This window comes from Miniopterus schreibersii (assembly GCF_964146895.1).
Source record: "Miniopterus schreibersii genome assembly, chromosome: 20".
In the NCBI taxonomy this organism is placed as follows: domain Eukaryota; kingdom Metazoa; phylum Chordata; class Mammalia; order Chiroptera; family Miniopteridae; genus Miniopterus; species Miniopterus schreibersii.
In genome coordinates this window covers 19,595,646-19,617,998 of record NC_138122.1, presented here as the reverse complement: position 1 = coordinate 19,617,998, position 22,353 = coordinate 19,595,646, and the positions used below count along the sequence as shown (strand labels likewise).

The 22,353-nt window shown below is 47.9% G+C and overlaps 1 protein-coding gene across 1 annotated transcript in view; it reads left to right on the top strand.

The window, feature by feature from the left end:
• SVOP (SV2 related protein) overlaps positions 1–22,353 on the top strand; it is a 36,990-nt gene that overhangs the window by 10,625 nt on the left and 4,012 nt on the right. Inside the window, exons 3-14 of the mRNA XM_081123705.1 lie at positions 563–648; positions 1,714–1,812; positions 2,834–2,905; positions 8,235–8,359; positions 12,677–12,740; positions 13,358–13,483; positions 15,290–15,418; positions 15,924–15,997; positions 17,792–17,868; positions 19,380–19,487; positions 20,940–21,051; positions 21,942–22,023. Of these exons, the coding sequence (XP_080979831.1) occupies positions 563–648; positions 1,714–1,812; positions 2,834–2,905; positions 8,235–8,359; positions 12,677–12,740; positions 13,358–13,483; positions 15,290–15,418; positions 15,924–15,997; positions 17,792–17,868; positions 19,380–19,487; positions 20,940–21,051; positions 21,942–22,023 (1,154 nt within the window). The remainder of the gene's footprint in view (positions 1–562; positions 649–1,713; positions 1,813–2,833; positions 2,906–8,234; positions 8,360–12,676; positions 12,741–13,357; positions 13,484–15,289; positions 15,419–15,923; positions 15,998–17,791; positions 17,869–19,379; positions 19,488–20,939; positions 21,052–21,941; positions 22,024–22,353) is intronic.

The window sequence follows — 22,353 nt, the reverse complement described above, 5'->3', positions numbered from 1 at the left end:
TTTTCCTGATTAGGGAAGTAATACATTTAAAGGGAAGAAAGCTAAAGTCTCAAAGGATTTCCCTTCTTCCCTCCAAAGACAACAAAAATAAAACCATAAAAGTTTTGTATGTACTCTATGCGTATGCACATATGCTACACAGACACATGCGTCCATTTCCAAGAAGAGAACCATACTAAATATTGTGTTCTCTACCTTGCTTTGTTTTTAAAAATTAATTAACAATAATACATTGTGTGCATCTTTCTACATCTGCACGTGCTTTTTAACAATTGGGTCGTATTTCATAATGTGGCCACCTAAACATCTATAGAAAATTATAATGTATGTCATCATTTATTTAACCAACCCCCTGTTACGTGTTTCCCTTTTGCAAACAATGTTGCAGTGGATTTTATAGCAAGATATCTTTTCACACTTGGAGGAATGTTTTTCTAAGATAAATTCTAGAAGCAGCATGTGCTCCCTTTAAAGAACATGGCTGGGGAGCCCCCCGGACACCCCCACACTAGGACAACTGCAAGATGCCCTGACTCTGTCTTCCCCTCCCCCTTCTTTCCAGATACTTTCATGGTGGAAGATGCAGTGGAAGCCATTGGGTTTGGAAAATTCCAATGGAAGCTGTCTGTTCTCACCGGCTTGGCCTGGGCAAGTATTCCTGGGGCAGTGGCCTCCCGTTCAGTCTCCAAGAAACGCTTACCTTTGCTGCCCCAGTGGGTTTCCATGATCTGCAAGGAAGGACACAGGCCTCTACGTAGAGCCTTAGCTTGAGTCAATGAGGGTTATATTGAGCGACCCTGGCGGTAATGAAGGTCGGTGCCTGGGGGGAGCTGGGTAATGTTGACAGTTGCCCTCAAGGAGGAGTTGAAGCTTCTGGCTAATTAAGTGGTTCTCAATCCTTTGGGGCTCAGGGCTACGATGAGATTATGATGTCCTGTGTGGAGCTCAGCCTAGAGAAACATGCACAGGTCAAAATGAGCCCTTCGCTTCGTGAGGCTCGTGACCTCTTGTCCAAATCCCCTCAGCTACCCATGGCAAATAAGGCGCCTAGACCGTTAATACAGCCGACATTGATTTTTGTGAATGGTGCAAGAGGGTGACCTAATTAAATGCTTTTCCAAACAGCTCTTCAGTTTCCCCATGTCGTCCACCTGTACCGTCCGTCACCTTCCCTCGGCCACATGGGTCTGCTTCTGGACTCTCATTTCTGTCCCATTGTTCTGTAAAGTCCTATAAAGGATGTTTTAATTACTGGGGCTTCCTAATATGTGTTAATATATTAAAAGGTTACACTTGTTAAAGAGGCTGAGAATTCTACATGAGCAATGACCTCTAAACCAAAGATAAACTAGTCTTTAGTTGAACTAAAGAGAAAAGATCCTTGCGTCTCTCTACCTATGTAAAAAAAAAAGCTTTTCTCAGATTTTTGAAATGTAAGGTTTTCCCATTTCATTGAAGAGAGTGCCTAGGTTTTTTTAAATACAGAAAAACACGGACTGAGAAAGAATGTTGAATGTCTAGTTGTCAATTGCGGTATGGTAGGCCCCACACTGTTTTAACTACTAGGGGTTTCAGTGTTTCGATGGGTGGTGGGGCGCTCAGCAGGCAGAGAGGAGGGGTTTCTACACGCTCTCAGGGGTCAGTGAGCGAGGGGTCAGCCATCCGGGCACCGGGCAGCATCCTGGCCTCACGACATCTGCTTCCTCCCTGCAGATGGCCGATGCCATGGAAATGATGATCCTGAGCATCCTCGCGCCCCAGCTGCACTGCGAGTGGCGGCTGCCCAGCTGGCAGGTGGCACTGCTGACCTCGGTAGGCAGCAGGCGGCTCTCTCTTGTTGTGTACAGTTCCGGTCCCCTGGGGTGGTCTGTGGGGGTGTCCCCCTCTCCCTGCTGCTGCCAAAGGCTCAGCAGAAAGGAATTAAACTGCATGGAAACACCATGACCTCAGCTTCCTTCACTCCCCAGGAGGTTGGCAGCCAGCTCGACTGCACCCGGGGATCCAAGTTCCTGGCCCCCCCCCCCCCAGGCATCCTGCTCAATGGCTGGGAGGTTGGAAGCCACTTGGGTATATCACTTAGACCTTACACACCTCGCTCATTCAAAAAGGAGATGCCAGTACCTCCCATAGGAGGGTGATTTGAGGATTTTATTTTTTGATTGCAGTTTGTATGCCTCTTGACTTCTTTTCAACAACTTCCAAGTTATATGCCAAAGAGCACTTAGCAGTCGCTTCTGAAACATTATTTTTTTAGTGATCTGATTTGCTGACCGCTTGATGAGGCTCTTCTTCAATTTGGTAAAAAATAATAATAATAAAAAGGAATTGGAATCTGGATGACTTCCACAAGGATTTGTGGCAGGGTCATTGGTGTCCCTTTTGAGGCATCCTGGAGGGTTTAAGCTCGAAGCAATGCGATGTGAGGCGAGCTGCTGAGACTGGGGTGGAGAAGCGGAGGGAGGGCGGTTGAGAAGCGGGGACTGGAACAGGGAACAGGCGAAATCTCTAACCTGTGCTCGGGAAAGAGTCTGTAGGGAAGTTGAGGACCTGGGAAATTAATTCCTTTATTTACTTATTTATTTTAATGTTTTCATTGATTTTAGAGAGAGAGGGAGGGAGAGAGAGAGAAACACCGACTGGCTGCCTCCTGCACGCACCGCGACTGGGGATCGAGCCACGAAAGCCAGGCATGTGCCCTGACCAGGAATCGAACCTGTGGCCTTTCAGGGAATGGTGCCTCATTATTATTACTAGGGTGTGACATCACCGGTTCAATCGGTTGTCCTGTTTCTCCGTGTCGAGGTCTAACAAGTAATCCTCTTTCCACCCACAGGTGGTCTTTGTCGGCATGATGTCCAGCTCCACCCTCTGGGGAAACATCTCAGACCAGTACGGCAGGAAAACAGTAAGGCGACCTCTCCTACATGCATGTCCCCTAGGTCATCTCCGTGACAATGGCAATTCGTAGTAAAGCTCATGCTGCTCGAGCGCTTGGGAGGCCTAATTAGGAGCTATGTTGACGCGCTGTGAGGAGACATGGCTCCGAGGCCACTGTGGGTTCTTGGAATCACGCATTCCCTGGAGGGGGTGGGCAGGCGTGTGCATTTCACGGTAGAGAAGATGCTGTTGGCCCCACGCGGTCGCCGTGGCTCTTATTCACACAGCCGAGGGTTGGTAGAGAAAGACATCAGCTTTCAAACCCAGCAGGATTGAGCTCTGGGGCCACCAGGGGAACCTGTTCATTAAGGCACACTCGGAATTTTCCTCCTTCTGCACCCCTGCTGGCTGCATGACCTTGGGCAAGTCAATTGACCTCTCTGAGCATCAGTGTCCTCATCTGTATAAAGAAGAAATAACAAGCTCTACATTGAAGGGTTAATTGAGGTCACCGGGGTGACTCGCTTTGCACAACGCCAGGCAGAGACCCACGTGAGCCGGCTTTGCAAGAATCGCACTTCTCACAGGTTCCCAGGTGATGCCGATACCGCTGGTCCGGGGACCGCACTTTGGGAACTACTGGCTTAGACTAATAAAAATCTACACCTGGGACTGGGGCGGGGGTAGAGAGCTGAACAAACTCAGAATTTTGTTAGGATGGAAGAAGCGAGATGTGACTGCTGGGTGGGTAACTGACAAGGTCCGTTACGGCCAGCAGGCCATGGACTGAAAATAAAACAGCGCCTAGCAGGGCGGGCACCACACCACGCATGATTCCTGCGTGAGCTCACCCAACCCCCATAACCACTGTTGAAGCAGGTCCTGTTTCCACCCTGATTTTATAGAAGTGGAAACTGAGGCACAGGGAGTGTCACCGAGCCAGGTCTCACTCTAAGTCTACGCCCTTCACCATGATGGTAGGGGCTTGAAGCTGTAGGTGCTCAGTAAATATAGGGGCGCTCCATGAGTGAATGAATGAATGTTTGAACAGTGCTGTGCAGGAAGGAGACCCCAGCCGCGGCCCCTTCTCCCGTGACGACAGGAAGCACGTGGGCCAGCAGATTCCTGGGAGATGGTGACTAGGAAAACCACGGGGAAGTGGCTGTGGCAGGGCCGGAGGAGGCACGTTGGGAAACTAGCTGTAGGCATCGTAGCCCCAAAGATCTTGGTTTTAGGGGCTGGGGAGGTTAGTTGGAAAGATTTCTCCGGGCCTTCCAGGGAGAAGAGAAGCTGGATTACTGTGGTCTTCAGGGGGCAGCTTTCTAGACTCTGCGCCCATCCACCCTCCCACCCACTTGGAACTGAGAACCTGTGGCCGCCTGGCTGGCTGCTGCTGGACCTGACATTAACCTTCAGGCCTATTCAATAACAAAAGGGAAAAGCTCTTCTGAAGTCTTCACGTGGCTCCGTCCTGAGCAGGCTGGGCGTGGGGGCAGACAGCTCATTTCTCTGTCTCCGGCTAAAAACATGTTTTATTTACTTGTTCTCGAGGAACCTGTTCTGAGGAATTTTACTGTGCCCCAAATTCTGTTACCCGACTGCTAAACACTGAAGCGGTGAGCAATACAGGGAAAAGGAGTAAAAATACCTTAATTTGGGGCCCGAATCTGCCCCTGGGTGACTAAAGCAAGACATTCCCCCATCTCTGGCCTCAGTTTCCCTATTTATATCAAAGCAGGTTGGGTTAGATAATAGCTGATATTCACAGATACCATTTACTGAGTTCCCCCAACTCAAGGGCAAATGGGTTTTTGTCCCTTGGGTCTGTTCTAATTGCTCAGTAGGGGATGATGGAGACTTGGACCCGAGGAGCCGGATGGCTCAGTAGGACAGTGCTGTGATTGATTAGTGATGTCTGCTCTGGGCACAGCACAGGATGGTGCTTAGGTGAGTTTAGTAAATTCCCCAAGGAAAGGGGCTGGTTTTGTTCATGGAGGTGGCCCCAGTGTCTGACACAGCACCTGGCATCTAGCAGGCACTCAATAAATATTTCTTGAGTGACTAAGCTGGATGTTTCTATTTTCTGCCCTCTCTCCAGACCAGACCAACCACTGACCTTACTGATGAATTGTCCCGACAAGTTCAGGAAGGTTGTTAGCTTAGGATCCTGACTTCCCCTGGAAGAGCACATTTATCTACCAAGGGCAATGATTCATAGTGTTCCCAGGAGGTCGCCCTCTAGAATACAGATGCCTTTGTGCTTATAATGGGCGTCAGAGGAGAAAGCTGTAAGCTTGGAGTTTAAAAAGATTCATAGACGGGTTTTCAGTGGTGCCATTTACTGAAACTCGCGACTTCTAAACACATCTTGGCACCTTCTAGAACAGCGGTTCTCAAAGGGGGGTAAATTTCGCCTTCCCCTTCCCCTTGCCCCCGCCACTTAGCAATGTCTTGGAGTGATTTGCGTTGTCACAACTGAGGGGAAGGGAGCTACTGGCATCTAGTGAGTAGGTGTCAGAGATTCTGCTTAGAATCCCACAGTACGCAGGAGAGTCCCCACCACAGAGGATGACCGCATCCAGGTGTGGATGGTGCTGAGGTTGAGGAACCAGGTATTGAGAAGAAATGAGCAGAATTAGTTCTTCATCATCTTCCCGTATCGCCTGGGGACTATCAACCCTCATTTTAACATTTGCCTAAGGGGCTCATTTGGACAAATGCAATATTGACGTAGCATCGTTGTGAAAAGCATGTGCTCCGAGGCCAAACTGCTTACGTTCAAATCCCAGCTCCTCCACTTAGAGGCTACGTGACCTTCAGCAACTGACTCGACCTTGCTGTGCCTCAGTTTCCTCATCTGTAAATGGGATAATGACAGTCTCTCTCTCTCTCTCTCTCTCTCTGGGCTGTTATTAGGAGTAAATGAGCCCTTCTACAGAAAGCTCCTGGCCCAAAGGAAGCATTTCAAAAACGTTCATTATCAGTCCTATCATTTGCCAAGCTCGTGGTGCCAATAAATGGTAGTGCCAGTGTTCAAATGCAGGCTCCAGAGTCAACATCCTTCCCCCTGACCTTGGCTGTTGGGAGACATGAATGAATTATCCCCAGAACTCAGTGGATCAGTAGGACATTCATCCATCTCAAATAAATGAAGCTTGGGGGGCTGCCTAGAGTGTTTCTCCAGCTCTCTCTCCTGACCGGCTTGCTAAATCCCACAGCTAACGTAAAGCTGGCCTGACCAGAGACAGAGGAAAGAAAGCACCCCGAGATTGCAGAGCCCATCATCCTGTGCATGGGATTCAGGCCCAGCCTCAGGGACGACAGATCAGGCTCTAATTATAAACCTTCCCCAGAGCTCCTCCAGGAACAGCGGGCGGGCCGGGCAGCTGGCGAGCTTTGGCTGAACATCTCAGCTCCTTGGTCTGCCTCCGCCCAACTGGAGGTTTCTGTGAGGGCGTCCGCTGCGTGACTTTGCAGGGGAGTCACATATGGGGTTGGGACTCAGCGGGCCACTTCAATCCCCACAGAAGTTCCTACAGCCTGGGGGGGCCTGTGGCAGCCACGGAAAGGAAGGGCAGCTACAGGTGTGTGGCCTTGAAGGGATGGAAATGAACACATCCAGGTCATATCCTGGTGAACCTTGAGCAAGTTACTTCACGTCTCTGAGCCTTAGCTTCCCACCTGCAAAATCGGGGCGACAACGTAGGAGCTTCCAGGGCTGTTTCAATAAGACGATGTATGTGAGGCACTTAGAGCCGTGTTTGCTGACGCATGGTTAGCCCGTGGTCAGTGGTAACTGTTATTGGTTGGAACTCAAAGAAAAAAACAGTTCAGAATATTGACATGAAAAAGAAATCACTTTCTTGCAAGGTGATTCAAAGTCATTTAAAATATTCTATTACTTAAAGTGTTCCCCAGGGGGCTGGAGAGTGAACTCACCCCTGGAGATCTGGAAGGAGTGCTTCGGAGAGAGGCCTGCCCAGACCTCTTATTGTTGCAGCTCTCAAATGCATGTAAAATTTGCATTCTAGCCCTGGCTCAGTTGGTTGGAGCATTGTTCTGCTCACCAGAAGGTGGTGGGTTCGATTCCCAGTCAGGGCACATACCTAGGTTGTGGGTTTAGTCCCTGGTCAGGGTGCATGCAGGAGGCAAAAAATCGATGTTTTTCTCTCTCTACCTTCTTGTCTTTCAAAAAATTTTGCATTCTACTCCATAATAGGGTTGGTGTTGGTTGTTATGTAAAAGCTATCATTTAAATTATGTTTACCCTCAACTCTTTCTCAATCTCTAAGAGTAATTACACTCCAGGAATATACACCAGGTTTTTCTTGCAGCATTGTGTCCCTAGATAGTTCTTAACCTTGTCAAACACAATGTCCCCTTTATTGTTTTTTTTTTTAAATTTATCTTTATTGTTGAAAGTATTACAGATGTCCCCTGTCCCCTTTATTTAAAAAATTATTAAAATTTTTAATAATGTTTCTTAATTATTCAGAAATTATTTCAAAGAGAAAATGAAATAGCCACTCACATAATTTAAAAAAAAAATCAGTTATAATGCCCTGTTATATGAGGGAGGAGATAATTAATCATGTAAGATTTCTTTTCAATATGCAAATAAATGTTCATGTACAACTCTGCCTAGATAATAAAAGGAAGTAGTGAATATTTTGCCCCTGATCATAAACAAGCTTGAATTTAACTGAATCTTGTTGATGTTTTTTCTTTAGAGTTGACATTTGGAAATAAGATCCAGATCTATTCATAGGTACACACCGAAGCCCTGTGAATGCAGATGAATGCTCAAGTGTTGCTCTCTCGGTGACTCAAACAACACAGCGTTGCCATTGACAACACGCTTTTCTGAGATGAATAATCTTGCCAACTTCCAGATAAAACAAAGCACAATCTCCCTTTGATTTACCTGGAAGTTGCCCTCCTAAAACATTAAGTATAGTGTATTGGAACTAGACCCCTCCCCAAATCCTGTTCATATGTGAAATGGAGCGAAGATGTGGGTGTAGATCGTCATAAACAGAATTGTCAGCTGCGTGACGGTTGGGTGGGGAGTTTGATTTGAGCTGGCGTAGGAACAGGACGAGTCTTATTGGGTCTCATGCATGGTGGGACACCTCACACCTCTGGGCACGGCTGTAAATGCCAGTCATTGGGACAACCAAGAGTGCCCCACAGTTTTGCCACATGCCCCCTAGGGGTTGGCAGCAGCCACACAGAGGGCCCTTGGTTGGATGGGTTACCCTTTAACAGGACCCTATCGGTGACTTTAAACATGTGGGGGGCCATGTGTCCTGGAGGCGCCGAGCAGCCCTGTGACTTGGTGTCTCCCTTTCGCGCAGGGGCTGAAGATCAGCGTGCTCTGGACTCTGTACTACGGGATCCTCAGCGCGTTCGCGCCTGTGTACAGCTGGATCCTGGTGCTCCGGGGCCTGGTGGGCTTCGGAATCGGAGGGGTCCCCCAGTCGTAAGTAAATACACAGCTCTGGCCTTGTGTCGATTGTGTTCATGGCCTGGGGGGATGTGAAGCCGGCTACAGCGGGGCCTCTGGTACCAGGGAGCTGAGATGTCACCAGAGAGTAGCGTCATTAGCAGTATTGTCACGATGAACAACAAAAGCAGCGCAGAGCCTGGAAGGTTGTAAATGCGCAATAATTATAAAAATAATAGATCCAGCATGGATTGGACTTTACGCTTTGACACATCTCAGCGGCCGCAGGAAGTGTGCTGTGGGATTATCACAATCTCCAGCCGAGGAGACCGAGACTCTGTGGGTGAAACCACTTGCCCAAGTCACACAGCATGTAGGCGGGACTAAGAACCTAAGTTTATCTGCTTTTAAGGACCGTGGGTGCTGCCTGTCACCCCCTTGTTATGCAAGCTGGAAGCAGGGGTTGGGGCTAGCCATTTTCCAGTTGGGTGTTGTTTTGCCATTGCTGTTGTCCAGGACCCATTGCTCACTCTTTTCCTTGCTTGCTTGTTTCGTGACACAAGGAACCCAAAGTCACTAAGTGGCAGCTGTGGTGTAAAGTCTAATGGGACTCTGGCTGTGTCCCCTGGGTGAAAGCATGCCAGGCACAGGACCATGTGCTTTATTTTTTTTTAAAATCATAAAACCTTAAGACATAGGTATTATTATCTCCATTTTACAGGTAAGAAAACTGGGGCCCAAGGTCACACGGCTAGTAACTGGCAGAGCGGAGATTTAAACGTCACTTGATTCTCCAAATGTATTTTCTTAACAACTCTATTCTATAGCTCTTTTGTCTATGAGGAAAGCAAATGAAAACCACAGACAAAATTATGGAAGAAATATTTAACCACCCAAGAGAGCCACTGGCTTCCCAGCTCTTCACATGAAAATAATCGTCTTAATTATGCAATGTTCTTATCTAGTTATAAAAATGGCTCCCCTAAGTTCATGATTTGGAAACATTTAGTTGAAGATATTTTTATGTAATTAAATATAACTAAGAGCTTCCACTCATTTAGAATAAATAGCTTTACCCAATTACACCACCTCACGAAACCAAATGAGTAGGGTTTTGCTGTGTAATTTTTAAGAAATATTTTTTATTGATTTCACAGAAAGAGGAAGGTAGAGGGAGATAGATAGAAACATCAATGATGAGAGTCACTGATCGGCTGCCTCCTGCATGCCCCCGACTGGGGATTGAGCCCCAACCCGGGCATGTGCCCTGACCGGGAATCGAACCCCGATCTCCTGGATCCTAGGTCTCAACCGCTGAGCCATGCTGGCGGGGTTGCTGTGTAATTTTTAAAAGCCCAACAATCAGAAGTCCTTATAATGTACTCTAAGTTTTCAGTACAAATACAAATTATATAATTTAAAATTTTTTAATTAAAATTTTTCTCTCTCAGTTTTGACATGTAATTGACAGGCAGCACGCTATAAGTTTAAGGAGTGAGCATAATGACTTGACTTACATATCTTGCAAAATGATGACCTCAGTTAGTTTAGGTAACATCCATCATCTCATATTATATTATATTATTAATAAGGAGCCCATCCCTTTGCCCTGATCTGTGCCTTTCTGTGTCCCTCCTTCTCTCTTTCCTCTTTCCTTTCTTTCTTCCCCCAAAGTAGGGGTTCACATTGGTTCTTGATGAGCAAAAATAACATTATTTTGTTATTATTTAATAATAACATTAATAGTGATGATGGTGATGATGATGATGTTAATCGAGTGCTCACCAAGTGCTAGGCCTATGCTAAGTGCTCTCTTCATACTGAACAATTGAATAATCCTATTACCCCCATTTTACAGATAAGAAAACTGAGGCTCGGAGGTTGTAAATGACTTGCTTAAGGTCAGATGGTTATTCAGTGGAGTGTGGAAGTTACTTTTGCTTCATAACAAACCATCCCATCACGTATGGCTTAAAACACTGATTTATTTAACTCGTGATTCTGGTTGTTCTGGTCTCAGTGGGGCTTGCTTATGTGTCTTTGGTCAACTGGGGAACTGAATGGCGACTGGCTAAGGTAGCATGGCCAGGGCTGACTCCTCCGTGTTGCACAGGCCTCTCACCCTCCGGCTGGCTAGCCCAGGCATCTGGTCGCATGTTGCCTGGGCAGGGTCCAAAAGCAAGCAGAAGCCACACAGCCTCTTGAGGCCCAAGCTTGGAACTGGCACAGTGTCACTTCTACAACATCCCTAGTGATCACAAAAAGCAAGTTACGAAGCCCAGATTCAAGGGATGGAGTGAGTGAGCTGCAAAGCCTCATCGCGAGGGAGCATAGATTCAGGGAGGGAAAACGGTGGGGCGATGTTTGCAAACCATCTGCTGGTTCAAATCCAGGTCGCCCAAATGCCAAAGCACTTTCTGTCGTTTAAACAAATATTGGGAAAGAGTTCTGGGCTTACATAGTCAGAGGTCCTGGTAAATCATTAATGCCCATGGGTCCCGAGCACTGATTTGGAGATGATTCTGGGAACATAGAATGGTGGTTCTGAGCAGCTGCTGTTCTTTTTCTTTAAAAATTTTTAAAATCAATTTTAGAGAGAAGGAAGGGAAGAGAGAGAGAGATGGATTTGTCGTTCCACGTATTTACGCATTCACTGGTTGACTCTTGTATGTGCCCTGACTGGGGATCGAACCTGCAACCTGGGCGTATCCAGACAACGCTCTCGCCAGCTGAGCTACCCAGCCAGGGCAGGTGCTATTCTTTTAATTAAGGTAAAAAGAGGAATCACATTTAGAATACCAAATAATTCCATTTTCTGTCTATGAAGGAGCTTTAAAAGGAAGGGACTTTAATTCAAGCAAGGGAGCTAAATGCAGGTTTGTTTTTATCATTACAAACAATACATTTTTGCTTTAGAAAAAATTTTAAATTATTATTTTAAATAATCTTCCTCCCTCCCAAACGTTAATTGCCTTTAATTGCACCTACCCCCTCGCACCCGAAGAAGAACATCAGCTGCAGGTGGGCCCCCTGGCCGATCATTTCTTATTTCCAGCAGAGGGTGCTGTGTCCTTCAACAAAAACGCCACTAACCTCAAAGGCTGGGTGGAAACCTTCCTGCCCCGGCATCTGACTTGGGTTTTAGCCGCTCTTAAAAATGCGGGCACCCCCCAGGGAGCTGCCCACCCGCTCCACCTGGAGCTCGCCTCCGGAGGTCCTTCAGGTTGCTGCCTGCGAGGAGCTGGCTCGCCAACCCGTCCTGGGCCCGGCCTTTTCTTCCGAAGGTTCAGCAGAAATGCCGAGTGGCGATGGCAGGCCGCGTCTTTCTGCGCGTGGGATCCAGATGGCTAATCTCTAACTGCCACCGAAGCGCTATAAATGCGATTATTTGCAGCCGGGGTTTATTTGTGCCGGTACCGGCTGCTTCTTGGCGCTGCTGATTTTGTTACCAGCTCCTTTATTTTTCAGTGTCCGTGTAGTCATAATCGCCACCCTTTGGATGAAGACCACACAGCTCGCTTTCATTATAAACTGCTGTGAATCGCGGGGCGGGGCGGGCGCAACAATTCCAGGACAAGATGTTTCTGTGGCCTGGGTTGCTGCAAACACAGGACATTGCAAACCATCTACGTATCGATCGCCTGGGTTGCAGCTGTTCAAAAAGAATGTTGTAGATCTACGTATAAATAGGGAAAGATTCCCAAACTGTCCTGTTGGAAGCGGATCCTGACATAGACTCAGGACCAAGTACAGTTGACCCTTGAAAAACAGGAGGGGGGGCGGTGAGGGGCCCCACCACTGTGCAGTCGAAAATCTGAGTATAACTTTTGACTCCCCAAAAGCTTAACCACGGTCGGCCCTTTCTATGCGTAGGTTTCGCATCTGCAGATTAAACCATCCGTGGATGAAAAACACCTGCTGCTGGGAATGGGAAAATAGTTTTTGACCCAAGGAGGGTTGAACCTGCGGATGTGAAACCCAAGGATGTGAAAGGGCTGGAGTCCGGGTGTAGGTGGACCCGCCCCATTCAGGTTCGTGTGGTTCTGGGAGACAGTGGCATACATCTCCAGCATGGAAGAAGGGTCATGAGGAAGGGAAGGATTGTTATACACTACAAATTGTATATTTAGGTATTCCTACATTGTTTTCCCATGAAAATGCATCCATGTACTGCTTCAACTTAAAAAAAAAAAAAAAGACCGCATGCTCTAGGTTCATCAGCCCAGGAAACTCTGATGTAAGTGGCCCACGGGCCACACTCAGAGCAACGTTGGCCTAGAAATTCAGGAAGCTGTAGCCATCGTCTGGCTCAGTCCCCACCTTAACCCTCTGTCTGTCTCTTTGCTTCCTCAGGGTGACGCTGTATGCTGAGTTCCTTCCCATGAAAGCCAGAGCTAAGTGTATCTTGCTGATTGAGGTAAGGGTGGCTGGGTTTCTGGAGAGTTCTGTCTCTGGCGTGGGGTTCTCAGGTGTCTTGAGTCACAGAGCAAGGAGAAGGGAGTTGGAGAAAAAAATATAACAGGCTCCGTTTGCAAAGACTTAGATGGATGTTCTGCTGATTTTGACATAATTGTTTTGAAATATGGATAAGTTCTACAATTGACAAGAAAATTCAGTCTACCATCCCTTTAATAATAATAATTTTTTTAAAAAGGGTCCCCGGCAGGTGGTATGTCCTTCTTGAACTGGAAATGACTTTTATCTGAGAGTCGGTGCTGAATGGCACAGCGTGAGAAGACCAAACTCCCTATCATCACACTCCACCTCCCTGGTGTCCTGTCGGAGATCTCCATGCATGGCCATCTCTGTGGCCTACGGGCTGCCTTAAAACTCTCTTGGTCCAGCCAGTCCCTCTCAGGCCCTCTTTCTGCCAGGGTCCTGTGACCCATTTTCCAACCAAGATCTCAGGGCAAATTCATTGCTGGCCTCAAGGACCCCTTACCCACATGGGTTACCCCGTCTCCCATAACCCTGAAATTGCTCACTGTGTTGACCAGTGCTGACCCTGTCACTAACCCCCATTCTCTGTGCCAGGTGTTCTGGGCCATCGGGACAGTGTTCGAGGTCATCCTGGCTGTGTTTGTGATGCCCAGCCTGGGCTGGCGTTGGCTGCTCATCCTCTCAGCCGTCCCGCTCCTCATCTTTGCTGTCCTGTGTTTTGTAGGTACCCTTTACGAGATCTCAGCCTTCGCTACGGGACCTTCTGCTGTTCGAGATATTTTGGCGGGGAGGGCATGGAGGAGGGCACCTAAGCCACCTTTTAAGATGATTTTTTTAATCAGAGAATGAGACAGAGGAACCCAGCCTGAGGTGGGCTTTGTATGGGGGACTGCGTTTCCTCCAGACAAACGCCGCTGGGATGTTCTTTAGGGAGATAACCGAGGATGGAGGGTTACCTAGGTCCCACCACTGCAAGATGTGCACTTAAGGCAACTGTATTAGAATAATTGGGACTCTTAAGTTGCAAGTGACAGAAACCCAACTCAAACTCGCTTGAGTAAAACAGAGAGAGGCACATAATAACACAGGATTAAATATTTGCATGGCTGGGCCCAGAAGCGCAAATGATCGTTCCATCTCAGCTCTGCATAAACTACACCCCCAATGAGATCATGCCACACCTTTTGTCTGTTCATGTGTAGACAACATGCATGAAATACTTTAAAGCCAGTGAGCCCCCAAATAAGCCTTTAGGTGGGTGGGCCTCATCCATGGTAAATAATATCATAACTCCTGGTCATGACAATAGGTGTTGATAATTACTAAGTGAAACTGAGTAGCAGGCTCTGTGCTAGGCTCTTTACATGCATTATCGTATTTATTCCTCCCAATAACCGTAGGAGGGGGAACTGTGATGAAAACTTACATTAGTTAGGATAATACCAGCTGCTGTAACAAATAAAGCCTACACATTCAGTACTTAATGCAATTGTTTCTCACTCACTAGTCCAGGATGGGTGCTCCCGTTTGGCAAGTATGATTCCCAGCCCAGCCAGGTTCCTTCTAGCTTATAGCTCTGTGATCCTCTAGGGCTTTGGCGTCATCGACATGCAGACTGGGGAAGGGCAGGTGGAGATGCACATTCACTTCTTAAATACCTTTGCCAGGAATATTCTGCTCATATGCCATTGGTGAAAGTATGGTCTCACCTAGATGCAAGGGGGGCTGGGAAATGTAGTTCCTGGCTGAGCAGCCGTATCCAAGGACAACTCTATATACTACGGGAAAGGCAGCATGAATTTTAATGGACATTAGCAACCTCTGCTACATTGCCGTTTTACTCATGAGGAAACGGAGGCCCAGAGAGGTTGACTGACTTGTCCAAAGGCACACAGTGAAATGAACAACAGAACTAAGTCAAAGGAGGTCTTCTGACTGCAAGTCCCACTCTCTCTCGTTTCACAAATGGCTGTTGCTTCATTTTGCAGAAATATAGTTATCTAGTCCCACTTGGGGTCTGGACTCTATTAGGCCTAAAGGGCTTTCTGATTTCTTTCTGTCTCCTTAGACTGAGTTTACAAGATGATGCTGAAGACAGGTGAGGTAGTTTCTTGAGAGATGGGGTTGGTGATGATGGTCGTGAGAGAGGCAGTCTTTTTTGTTTTTTCTTTCTTTTTGGTGGCATTCTTCATTGCATTCAGCCTTCAGCTGGAACTCTGACACCAAATAACAGTAATAGAAACAGCAACAGCAACGGCTGCCCTAACCCATTCCAGGCACTGTGCTAAGCACTTACCTGGGCCCCCTGTTTAATACTCTCAATAACCCCCAGAGGTAGGATCTATTATGAGCCCCATTTTATGGATGAGGAAAGGGAGGCACACAGAGGTCAGATCATTGCTCAAGGTCACACAACCAACACGCTCCGTGGCAGAGCCAGGAGCCCCCGCCCTCACGGTCTCCACACATGGGTGAGTGTGCGGCTGGAACGCAGAACTGCCACGCCTGGGTCTCCTGTCCCCACAGTGGCTGCCCGAGAGTGCCAGGTATGATGTGCTGTCCGGGAACCAGGAAAAGGCCATCGCCACCCTAAAGAGGATAGCCACGGAAAATGGAGCCCCCATGCCGCTGGGGAAACTCATCATTTCCAGACAGGTCAGTTTCTGGGCCACGGGCCCAGTGGCTTGCGTGTCCCTGCGCGTGCAGGGGGCAGGGTGGGGCGTGCGTGTGTGTGATCCCGGGTGTACATGGAGTGGATGGGGGTGCGGGGCGGGGGGCGATCCTGCAAGGGGAGCCTGGCAGCTCCCATCGGCGTGTTTCCACTGCCAAGTCCTGAAAGCGCCACCTGGAGAATTCAGCCAGCGATTAGGGGAAAGTCATGCGCTGTCGCTAATGGATCCCGTGGCGACTCCTGCTCCGGTTTCACCTCTCAGCGCCTGTGAGGTCTGATTAGCAAAGGTGATTGATCGCCAGAGGCTGGACAATCAAACCACATTAGAAAGTGCGGTGATAGGCTTAGATCCAGGGCGCCAAACTGCTCTTGGAAGATGTCCTTAATGGATGGGGCATGGCCGGGATGGCGACACCGGCAGGGACCCCGCAGTGGTGAGACTTTCTGAGCCAGCCCCCGCACACCCGCATGACTTTTGTCTCGCTACAGGAAGACCGAGGCAAGATGAGGGACCTTTTCACGCCCCATTTTAGATGGACGACCTTGTTGCTGTGGTTTATATGGTAAGAGCCATATCTTGACACTTTGATGCCCTTCTTCTGTGCCCTATTTGGGGCTTTGTCTTCACACAAAGCACAGAGAACTTTTTGATCTCAGGCAGCGTTTGCAAAATTCAGGTGCTCGAGCATCACTCTCCCGGCCTCTGTGTTACCCAGATATCACCTGGACTATTTTTTTTCCTTGTTTTCTTTCATTTGACTCACTTGTTACTCAGATAAATGCTTTTTAAAGGGAAACTTTATATGTCTTCTTTAAAGAAAAAAAACACCAAAAACCCAAAACTTAATTTCAGGCCATAGATAGAAGGCGCTCTTAAAGATAAATACAGTGAAAAGTTGCCAGTTGATGATTTGCCAGGGCCCTGAGTGCCTGTATTTATGGGAGGGAGAAACAGAGAGGGGAGGTGCTAAGGGCTCATTGGCAGAAGTAACTCATCACTTAAGTAAGGCCAGGATACAATCAAAAGAACTGAAAGGAAACTTAAAAGGGATCTCCCCCCCAATGAGATTTCATATTAATGCTGTATCAGTTCCCCGCTCCACCCCTATTGCCTTGGGCACCACCCGTGGCACAGGGCCCATATTTGGGGAACCACTGATTTGGTCAACACGGGCCTTCTTAGAACTTTTAGTCAGGATTGTGTTCTGCTTTTCTTAAATAACAGCCATTGGCAGGGGCTGGAGGGGGAGGCATTTAATTCCACAACTATTCCCATTTCAGCTATTCTTTAACTCTCTTTCTACCAAATCCTGTACATCGCGTTACCAGTGCGGGCGGTTGACCCGGGTAAGGCTTTGTGTTCAATTTGAACCCGGTCTCGCCTTTCCTACTCACCTTTGAACAGAGGTGCCAATTAGCAGGGGAGTGTCAGTGAAAGGGGTCAATTGGAGGGAGCAGGAGGGAAAGGCTTTGATGGCATGCAGAACTGGGCTCCCTTTACAGAATCCCACATACGGAACTCTGCCCCCGCAATCCTAAGAGCTGACTCAACTCACCAAGCATATATTAAAGACCTGCTGTGTGCCCAGCACAAGGGTGGAGTCTGCAGGATTTTTGAAGCATGGGGGGGGGTTGTTACAGAGCTGAGGGTATCTATCTTTACTTGCATGTGATTCTGTTGGGCCGATACTATTTAAATCTGGAAGCAATTAAGTAGAGGCTTATTTTAGCACACTATCGAAATCACTAAATTTGCTAGCACGTATTGTAACCTGAAGAAATTAATCACCAGCATCTGATTGTGACTGAGTTCCCACATATTGTATTACCCTGGATGTAACGTTCTGGTCTTACAGACTTGGGTATTCTGGTTCCTGGGACAGTCGGGAATTAATTAACTGCATTGTTCGGATCTGAAATTCTAGTGAAGTCTGCAGATGCCACACTTGTCCTGGGCACACAGCAGGTGTTTGATAGATGCTTGGTGCATTGATTTAGCTCTCAGGAATTCAGGGAAAGAGCTGTATATTATTAAAGTTCCCCTCTCCCCTCCTTCCCTGTCCAAGTTGACCAGACCAGCTCAACCCAGAAGCCCTGACAGGTGTCAACACTGTGTTTTCTTCCAAATTTGGGTCCCCTCATTTTTCCCCCCTATTGCTAGTTGAGTAAACAGCCTAGGGGTGGCATGTCTGTGATATAATACAGCTCTTGGTCTTTCAAAGGACACAGGATTAATTCCCTTTATCACAACGCTGTGGTTTGCAACCTGCCATCTTCCTGCTGGGGGGGGGGGGGAGGGGGGTCAGGAAAGCCCCCAAAGGCCCATCCCATTACCTTTCTTGCTTCCTTCCTGGCAGGTTTTCCAATGCGTTTTCTTACTATGGATTAGTTCTGCTCACCACAGAGCTCTTCCAGGCAGGGGACGTCTGCAGCAGTGAGTATCGCAGCCCCGTTTGCCAGTTAACCGCCCCTACTCCCAACACACACCGTCACGCACACACTCCCACCCCAGGTTCTGCCCTTACAGGGCCTGATCTTGCACAAATCCCAGTGACTTTACCCGACAAGGTCCAGGGAGAAAGTTTCTACAAAATCTGAGCATAGAAAATCTGGGCTGTGGTTTTTAAGGGGCTCTACTGAAACCTGGACCATCCTGTCATTATAGAAGTGACATGACAGCAAGTCACATCTTATAGAGCTCCCTGAAGTGCAGCACTGAGTTTGACAGCTGTGACCCTGTGCAGCTGTTCTCGTGTGCACATTAAGCCTGAGAACCAGGTTGGAGCTCAACCCTGGCCACACAACAGAATCACTGGGGGAGCTTTTAAATAATGCCAGTGCCAGTTAAACAATGCCCGGACCAATTCAATCAGCATCCCTGGGGTGGAGCCCAGGCATTGGTGGGTTATAAAAGCTCCTCAGGTGATTCTATTGTGCAGCTGGAGGTGGGAACCATCGGACAAAAGGAATGAATTAAAAACAAAGTCTATAGGCCGATGTCTGGGCTTTCAAATCATTCTGTCTTTAACAGAACACCGACTTCCTAGCACTGAGCCCAGGGTGGGGGGTAAAAGGGTCAAGTTCTTGCTTGTCTGCAGGATTTGCCCAATTATCTTTTTTGTATTAAGCCTCTTTAATCTCAGTTAATAGTTTTGTTTATTGGTATAAGGATTTAGTGAGCCAGTGGAGTCACATCTCACTGCGGGGCGTGGGAGTCTAAATGAACGGCTCTGAGGAAAGCAGATCGATTGTAGATTTGGGGTTTGGTATTGATGGAGCATAAGTTGCACGCCCCTAGCAGTGGACCTGCTTAAACAAGTAGGGGATCCAGTGGAATGCTAGAAAGCAAGGGTGGCCACTTTTTCTATGAAGGGCCAGGTAGTGAACATGTTAGGCCTGGTGAGCTGTGCAGCTCTAACATTGCAGCAGCGAGGCAGCTGTGGGCAACTATAAACGACAAGCATCGCTTGGGTTTCCATAAAACCATATTTGCAAACACAGATTTGAGTTTCATATCCTTTTTTTATGCCATGAAATGTTATTCTTTTGGCTTTTAAAACTCATCTCATTTTATTATTTTTTTACATTGATTTTTAGAGAGAGGAAGGGAAGGGGGGGGAGAGAGAGAGAGATCGAGGAAGTAATGGAGATCAGATAATATAGGTGGAGCTCCTTGGGGCCACCCTGGAGTCTGTCTGCCTTAAGAGCAACACCTTGCCCAGTGGTTTTATTAGCCCCAATTTTTTTGAAGAAACTGATACTCAAGGAGATGAAGCTATAGACTGTTGGTCAGGACTCAAACCGGAGTCTGTCTGACTCCTGAGCCTGGCCTCTTTCCACGGCACACCAGCCAAATTGTACTCAGAAGAAGGTGTGGGGAGCAGGAGGGTGTGATCCGAAGCTCTGTACATGCCTCATCCTCTCTCTCGGTCTCCCACCTCCCAGTTTCCAGCAGGAAGAAGGCAGTAGAGGCCAAGTGTAGCCTGGCCTGTGAGTACCTGAGTGAGGAGGATTACATGGACCTGCTGTGGACCACCCTCTCCGAATTCCCAGGTGCGGGATCTGTGGGAAGTGGGGCTGGGGCAAGGAAGCCTGAGGATGTGGCAGCTGTTCAGTGTCACATTCCTGGTGCCACCTGGAGGCAAATCCCATTTCCAGGGGAACCGGGGATTATTTTTTCAACTCTGAGGTACAAATTGTTGAGAACTGGGAAGGGGCTGAGGTTTTACTCTACTTGAAGGCTAGCAAGTTAGGCTGTCCAGTTTCATGCCTGCTGGCAGACGACATGAGACTCCTGGGTCAGAGACAAAAGACTCACGAGCATAGCAAATAGCACGAGTAGTGTATTAGTGTCAGCTCCCCTTGCCCCAAGTCCCATGGGGTTGATGACAAAGGGGCCAGGTAGATACTTCAGTGCAATGGATTTGCAACACAGCTGCAGAGTCTCAAGCTTCCGGAACCTAAATCTTTTATACTAGGCTGCCGGAAACCTGCCAGCCTTTGTCCCAGGGAGAGACACCGTTTTTATTATACTGGACAGTAAACAAACATGCCCTTTGCCTTAGAAGAAGACAGTATCTCTATCTCCCAAGGCTGTTTCTATACCAACAACCTTGAAATGATAGGGTAGCTAGTACCTCCACTCACAAGATGTAGAGAAACATGAGAGACCAACAGAGAATTGTCCCCCGACACCAGTCACACTGGAAAGGATCAGTGGGATGTCAAAAATCCAGACCTGCACATAAAGCAACGGTTTTTTATCTTTTCACTTTAGAAGGAATAATGATTATGATAGTGATAAAAAATATCTAGTATTTATTGAGTGCTTGCTGTATAGCAGGCACTGTGCTCAATGTTTTACCGACAAGTTCTCATTTAACCTTGTGAAGTTGTATAATTACTCCCATTTTGCAACTGGAGAAACTGAGGCTTGGAGAGGTGTAGCAGAAACTGTTCCTGCAACTTGCTGCTGCCAGTGTCCGCATTTCTGTAACTAAGGGTTGTTTCAGGAGGAAGGGAAAACCTACAAGCAAGCAAAGTGGTCAGAAGTACCAGGGAATTAACACCTGGGAAGAGCCTTTAACCAATACCTGAAAGCTCGTCTGGGGCAGGACCTGCTCCCACGCTCACTCGCGTGGTTGCTGGCAGGATTCAGTTCCTCCAGGGTCATTAGATCCAGGGCCGCAAGTTCCTCACTGGCTATTGGCCAGACGCCACCTCCAGTTCTTTGCCAGGTGGCCAACAAGGCAAGCACATGAGAAGAGCCAGGGAGAGAGAGAATGCAAAAATAAAAATCATAATAACCCCAAACAGTCCCAGCCTTTTATAACCTCATCTCAGAGGTTAAACCCCCATCTCTTTGGCTGTATTCTAGTCCTGAGAAGTGAATCACTAGGTCCAGCCCACTCTCAAGGAGATTGTACAGGGTGTGGCTACCGGAGGGTGGGGGTCAGTGGGAGCCATGTCAGACGCCGAGTGCCCTGGCGCCCTGCTCCCCTCCAGGTGTCCTCGTGACTCTATGGATCATCGACCGCCTGGGCCGCAAGAAGACCATGGCTCTGTGCTTTGTCGTCTTCTCCTTGTGCAGCCTCTTGCTGTTCATCTGTGTCGGCAGGTGGGTGAAACCAGCTCGCTCTGGCCAGCAGGCTCATTTCTCAGGCCACGGGCGGTGGCTCTTCGGGCCTGCAGCTGGAGATTGCACCCCTCGGAGGTCATCTGAAGGATTCCCTCCAGCCCATCACTAGGACTGAGGCTCTTGGCTGCCTTAAAACTAACCAAAAGATCAAGCTCAAAGTTGGGGCCTCTGATGGGGGTGGCGGTGGGAGGGCGCTTTGGTCCAGGTTCTGCTCCAATACGTCATATCTAGACTTTGGATATCATTTCCCAGTGAGATCATGCATATAGCTGTTCAATTTATGTTTGGGTTAAAGTGTTCATTTGTTCCATGGAAATATTTTAAATCAGCCCTGTTTTATAATCCCTTTTGGGCTCAAAATATGGAAGTGGCCCGTGTCTCTCTTGACCTGTGAGTGGCCCCAGAAAAAACCTGATGAAGAATCTGGGGAAGGTCTGAAGATATAGCTTAGACCACGAAATGCTGATATCCTGAGATATTTATGGGCACAATGGAACAGGATTATCCTAAAAATACTGAATAGAAGTTTACTTTACTTGGCTCAGTTGGTTCCTGGCTCAGACCCTGCCCCACTGGGTCCTATCTAGACTTTTGATGATTTATATCACTTCTGCTCAGTCTTGCCCCCAACCCGGGCACCGTAGATGTCTCCATCTCTCAGCCTGGTGCTTTGGGGAATGATACACTTTTAAAAAGCAGGCCTTTAGAGAGGGAACCGGGATGTGAGTGCCTGCATGCCTGCATCCATGCGTGTTGGGTAGAGGTGGGCTTTGCCAGTTTCTGGGGTGTAAATTCTGCCTGAGCAGATAGGACTTTGCTGAAACAAGCTGATGGAAAAAATTCCTGCTAATCTTTTTTCCTCTCCCTAGAACTATGCTCACTCTGTTACTCTTTATTGCAAGAGCGTTTATTTCTGGAGGCTTCCAAGCAGCCTATGTTTACACGCCTGAGGTAAGAGGGGGTATCTGGGAGTAGCTGGTTTGGCTCAGTGATTAGAGCATTGGCCCTCAGACTGAAGGGCCCTGGGTTCGATACTGGTCAAGGGCATGCACCTCGGTTGTAGGCTCGATACCCGGCCCCATTGGGGCACATGCCGGAGGCAGCCAATCGATGTGTCTCTCTCACATCGATGTTTCTCTCTCTCTGTCTCACCCCTCCCTTCCACTCTCTGAAAATCAATGGAAAAAATATCCTCAGGTGAGGATTAACCAAAAAAAAAAAAAGAATGAATATATGGATACAATCACAGAAACCCTAGAATATACATGGATATGTGGCAAT